The sequence below is a fragment of the Filicampus tigris genome, chromosome 4, assembly GCF_054856515.1.
Source record: "Filicampus tigris isolate MCC_2025a chromosome 4, RoL_Ftig_1.0, whole genome shotgun sequence".
Lineage (NCBI taxonomy): Eukaryota > Metazoa > Chordata > Actinopteri > Syngnathiformes > Syngnathidae > Filicampus > Filicampus tigris.
In genome coordinates, this window is record NC_141220.1 from 20,301,032 (window position 1) to 20,306,408 (window position 5,377).

The window sequence follows — 5,377 nt, forward strand, 5'->3', positions numbered from 1 at the left end:
AATCTAATTACTGAAATCACGCACTCGCGTCTACACACACGCACACACGCTGGCACCGAGTGGGACTCATTAGTGTAGTGTCAGTCACGACGCAGCTCCTCGCCTGACAGGACAGGACAAGGCTCAAACCGCCGTTTTAAGGCTCATTTCCTGCCATTGTCACACAGTCGTGAGCAGGAAGAGGCAGACCAGCGGGGCTTTTGAGGGAGGGAGGCGGGGGCGCTTATGTATGCTGCCCAGCTCGTATTTAAATACGATGCTTCTGAACGAGGACGCACAGCACGCTCACACAGCCATCCGAGCAAGCTGACCTTGTGAGTTAAGCTGGACAGAAACGTGCTTGATGCCCCTTCAGGAAATGATGACAATGGTCTACAGCATTGCTTCTATGTCGCCTAAAAGCATCTGAAACACACACGCGCGCGCGTGTGTGTGTGTGTGTGTGTCGAAGAGGCTATATCGTCGAGGTTTTCGGAGGCTGGGGGAGCAGGTGCTGCACCCCCCCCCCCACTCGGATCCAGTCATTTGTGGAGGAATGTCGTCAACCATCGAGAGGAAGACGCTGGAAGCCAACGAGTGAGTGACGTATTTCAAGATGAGCATTCAAATAATGACAAATATTCCTGTACAATAATACAGTACATGATTGGTTTTGTAGAGCTGAGAAAGTTTAATGTGGCGCAGAAGTTCAATTCGCAATTGCAAAAGTAGGAAGGGTAAAAATGCATCTAACTTTACTTTCGCAAAAAACGGTGTACTGGAAAGTACAGTGTTCCTCTTCATAACATAAAGCGGTTTGAGGTTACGAACGGCGCGCAGTGAACTTCAATGCGTGCATGCGCTTGAATCGGTCACTTTGTCAGTTTTTTCATTTGACTGGTTTTTCCTCCCTTTCATGGCCAAAAAGTGTTTTTCTACGCTAATATTGACTCTACAGAACCGTTGTGCTAAAATTCAAGTGAGAAATAGCTTCCTCGTGTGGACGGCATCAAAACTACATTGACTAAGATTTTATTTTTGAATTTATTATACACGTCATCCCTCAAAGGGGAATTCAGATCATACTCACACTGCCCTGCTCAAGAACACCCTGTCAAGAAACAAGTTGTCCTTCATTTGAGTCCTGCTCTCACAGCACTTATTGTACTTACTGTAACATTATGATGAATATTTTTCCATTTTTAAATCATTGAATTAATAAATTTGAATCTAACATCGAAATGGCCACATTGTCTGCCGTTGTTTATTTCATAAACATTATTAATAAGGAATCAAGTAACTAATATTGCCTACATCTAAGTTACAAAATTTCACCAAGTTACTGAAACACAGACAAAGTGGTCTTACAAACTATAAAACGTACAAAAAGTAATGAGATATGATGCATCGGTGATTTTTCAATATTTTATCAGCACCACTACATTCAGCTGTATATTCTAACAAATATCATTCTATAACTAATAAAATAAGACACTAAGAATTAAACCAACATCATCTGCAGCATAACTTCGAAGAAATCAAGTTAATAGAAGTGAATAGGATTCTCTTATGCGGAAAATGAATGAAAATCAAGTACAAATTCAAGTCCAAGCACACCACGTATCGCTAATATACAATACTGGGTTGTATAATGGAGCAGCTACAAAAACAATCAGCAGCACTACATGACTCGTGTGCGCTGCGTTTTCCTGGCGCAGGGAGCCAGTGGACGAGGTCCTGCAGATGCCTCCTTCTCTGCTGACGTGCGGCGGCTGCCAACAGAGCATCGGCGACCGCTTTTTCCTCAAGGCTATCGAGCAGTACTGGCACGAGGACTGCCTCAGCTGCGACCTGTGTGGCTGCCGCCTCGGGGAGGTCGGCCGCCGCCTCTACTACAAGTTAGGAAGGAAACTGTGTCGCCGAGACTACCTAAGGTTAGTCTGCTTTAAAGGAGAAATTGTATTTAAAACCGTTTCGATTTGCCGATATAACGACGTGTTTACCCGCCTAATATCCTGCCCCGCCGTGAGGCTGCGTCATCAGTAGGTAAGTGAGGTACAATGCGAAGCGCTTTGAGTACCGAAGGTTAAAAGCTCTTTACAAGTGACAGCCCATTTACCATTTAGTTAGCTAGTGCTAATATGTGCATTCCCCCTAAAACTCAATGCAGCTCTGCTTGCCTTTGGTTTTGACATTGTGCTACAGACACTGCATTCCACTTTAAAGTGGCGTTACGTGGGTGAAGAAATTCAATGTGGGCTGGTTATGATGTTAATTTCATTTATTGTGCTTAAAATTTTGAACCGTTTGCACACAGATGCTAATTTGGGGGGGAAAAGGTAGCTGAAAAAAGATTTACAGTGCACACCTGCACACTCACGGTTCGGCACCTGCTGCTTCGCATAGTCTCAGATAATTGTTTTTCATTTTTTCCCCAATATTTGTTTTGTTTTGGGGGGCGTTGGGGGAATTTCCACCCCCATTTCCCCTTAGTTTTTCATGGAAAATATTACATATTTATCAGCAGATTTAGAATATTTTTTAAAATTTAATTATTATTATTATTAGTAGTAGTAGTAGTAGTAGTAGTAGTATTACCCCCTCCTAATGCATTGCATTTCAATGGGAATCAATTGAATGGAGATTTTTGCTATTTGCAGGCCGGTTAGGTCCCTGTACCCTGGGAATAGTTTGGGTCCACTGTACTTGGTTGTTTAATTTCACACTTGATGGTAGGGCTGGACAATTAATCGAAATTTAAATATGATTTGGATTTTGCCTCTCGACCTTTAAAAGATTATAATTGAAGAAAAATGATTTACAAGTTCCCGACGTTGTGAAAGTACCCTGAATGCATCATGTTGCTTGCGTAGCAAGTGTAGCGCATGTCATTCTGCCATCCCTAAGAGTCCTTTAAGCTGTTTAATGTCAAGTTGGGAGTTTACTGTAAAACTAAACACACAACAAAAAGAATTACATTCATTGTATGTTAAATACACAACATGCTTAGTTTTGACAACATCACTAGCGCCAATGCTAAAGTCAATTGAATATCCCTTTGACATGCTAACGGGAAATTTGCATCAACTTTGATCGATAAACCTTCGAATGACTATTCACACACAAACGCTCTGGAAACACACACACGGGTAACATAACATTACACAAAAGCAAAAAAAAATTCTCAATATGCGATAAACAAAGTTGTATTAATAGAGCTCAATCACAACTTTCTTCTCATTGTGTGTACTCCAGCCATATCACCAAGCACCACTAGATGGCGGACATGTCTTAGTTGTGCTGACACTACTATGTAGGTGGTGGTAGTTTTTATGCAAAACAGCACTTTGAACTGGAAAATATAATATGGTTATTTTGTTGTTTACTTCAAACCCTTTGCTGTTGGGTTAGGATAGTGGATCTTTTATACATTGAGCAATATTTTGTAAAAAAAATAAAAAAAAATTAAGAGAACATTATTTGCATATATAGTTGTATTTTGTCCATATTTAAAATAGCATTTTTGGCATGTGGAAGTGCGTGGTCTTATGTGGCCCGTTCTAGAATTGAAGTTGCCATCCCTGAATTACTAGTTCCAATTTGCACATTTTTAGGTGATCAAGGGACAGCAATAGTGTCTGAACTCACTTCACAACAAGCAGCACATTTCTTGAATAAAATTGGCTTCAAGCTGTTTAATGTTATTCCCAGTTGAAGTTAACTGTCAAACTAAATGTTAAATATAATTACACACACACAAAGGCAGGCTACTTTAGTTGACTGAATTTATTTAACCGTCTCAATATACAGGTATATCGCATAAACGACTTACAGAACCTTTATGATGTAATTATGCATAGCTTGTCTCACTTTTAACTAACCTTTGAAGTATTCCACATCTTCCTCCTCCAAGGCTTTTTGGTCAGGACGGCCTCTGTGCTTCCTGCGAGAAGAGGATCCGAGCGTTTGAGATGACTATGCGTGTGCGGGATAAGGTTTATCACCTGGAATGCTTCAAGTGCGCCGCCTGCCAAAAGCACTTCTGCGTCGGCGACCGATACCTGCTCATCAACTCAGATATTGTCTGCGAGCAGGACATCTTTGAGTGGACCAAACTCAACAATAACAGTATGGTATAGAGAAACATGGGGTCGTCAACAACAAGCAACATCTTGGGTCTCCTGGACATTTTGAATTGCTGGTTTTGAACAATGAATAATAGGACTTTTCCCAGGCTTGGGAGTGCCTCGCCGCTTCATGTGGAAACTGTTTTACACAAAAGAGTAGGAAGCCCATAGTCTCTGCACTAGGACTGGCAGCTTTTTTTTTATCTCAGGCCTCACAAATGCAAAACAATCATAAATAACATGCAATAATAGGTATTTGGTAATTTTATGGGACTTTTGCAAAATGGAGCTAAATCACAGCAACCTTGCAGCTAAAAACTGTTTTATTTGTCTTTACAATGTTTGCACGAAATTACATACATTTTGAACTGTAGATTTTCTACGACATCATGATAAAGTTCCTAAAAATATACATTGAATTTAAGTATTATAAAAGAGGATCACCCTAGTCTAGAATTACCGCTGTTAAAACAGGCATTCACAATGTTTGGAATATTTTTATGGATTTATTCAATACATTAAATTTTTGAAAAAAAACTTTGTTGCATGCATCCACACTACAGGAGCATTCTAATCAAGAAACTCAGACCTTAGCAGTTTCTATTTACAGTATGTTCACACTTCTCCCAAAAGGCAATTCCATAGCATTGTATTTACCACATTTAGCCACAAGAGGTCACTAAAGGACTTACCAATCTTGTCCAACCTTTTCCAGTTCAATGAATGGATCGGGCTTCATTACAAGATTCGGTATGTATATTATGGTAATAGTTTGCAAATCAATTGCCCAGCTAAATGTCAAACTGAATTCTAGAGCAGGTATTGAGGTTATGATCGTCTATTTTCAAAATATCCCTGCCGTCAAAGCTGTTTTTGTGCTCGTTATTGGATCATTTAGACAACAATGCCATCCTCACTGATGGTTATTTTTGCAGACACAAACTCAGTAATTTCATTTGTGAATATTTCTGGCCTGTGAATTAGGGAATATAAGTGCCTATTCAGTGTAATTGGGGCTTGGACTACATATAGGTATATTGGAAAAACGTGATTTGGGGATGAATCTTTCACAAAAGCATAAGCCGTGACCCAATTTAAAGGGTGCATTTGAAGTCTGATTGACATCAAGTCCCAGTTTGAGGGCTCCTACAAATGAAAGCTAGAGTTTCTTTCTTTTTCTCCCAATACATTGCTGCTATGTTTTGCAACCTCTCATATTCCAAGATTCTTGCTCTGAAATATATACAGGTGCGTTTCAGTAAATTAGAATA

At 40.0% G+C, this 5,377-nt stretch overlaps 1 protein-coding gene across 2 annotated transcripts; it reads left to right on the forward strand.

Annotated features, from left to right (window-relative positions):
* lmo2 (LIM domain only 2 (rhombotin-like 1)) lies at positions 1–4,657 on the forward strand. 2 transcript variants are annotated; one of them, XM_086029546.1, is made up of 4 exons: positions 1–314; positions 452–576; positions 1,698–1,913; positions 3,893–4,657. In XM_086029546.1, exons 2-4 carry the CDS (start codon positions 536–538, stop codon positions 4,116–4,118), a joined length of 483 nt encoding a protein of 160 aa, XP_085885672.1. In that variant the 5' UTR covers positions 1–314; positions 452–535; the 3' UTR covers positions 4,119–4,657. The 2 variants fall into 2 exon arrangements, with proteins under 2 accessions (XP_085885672.1, XP_085885671.1); XM_086029545.1 differs by having other exon boundaries at positions 2–314; positions 403–576.
* Positions 4,658–5,377: the final 720 nt, after the last annotated feature.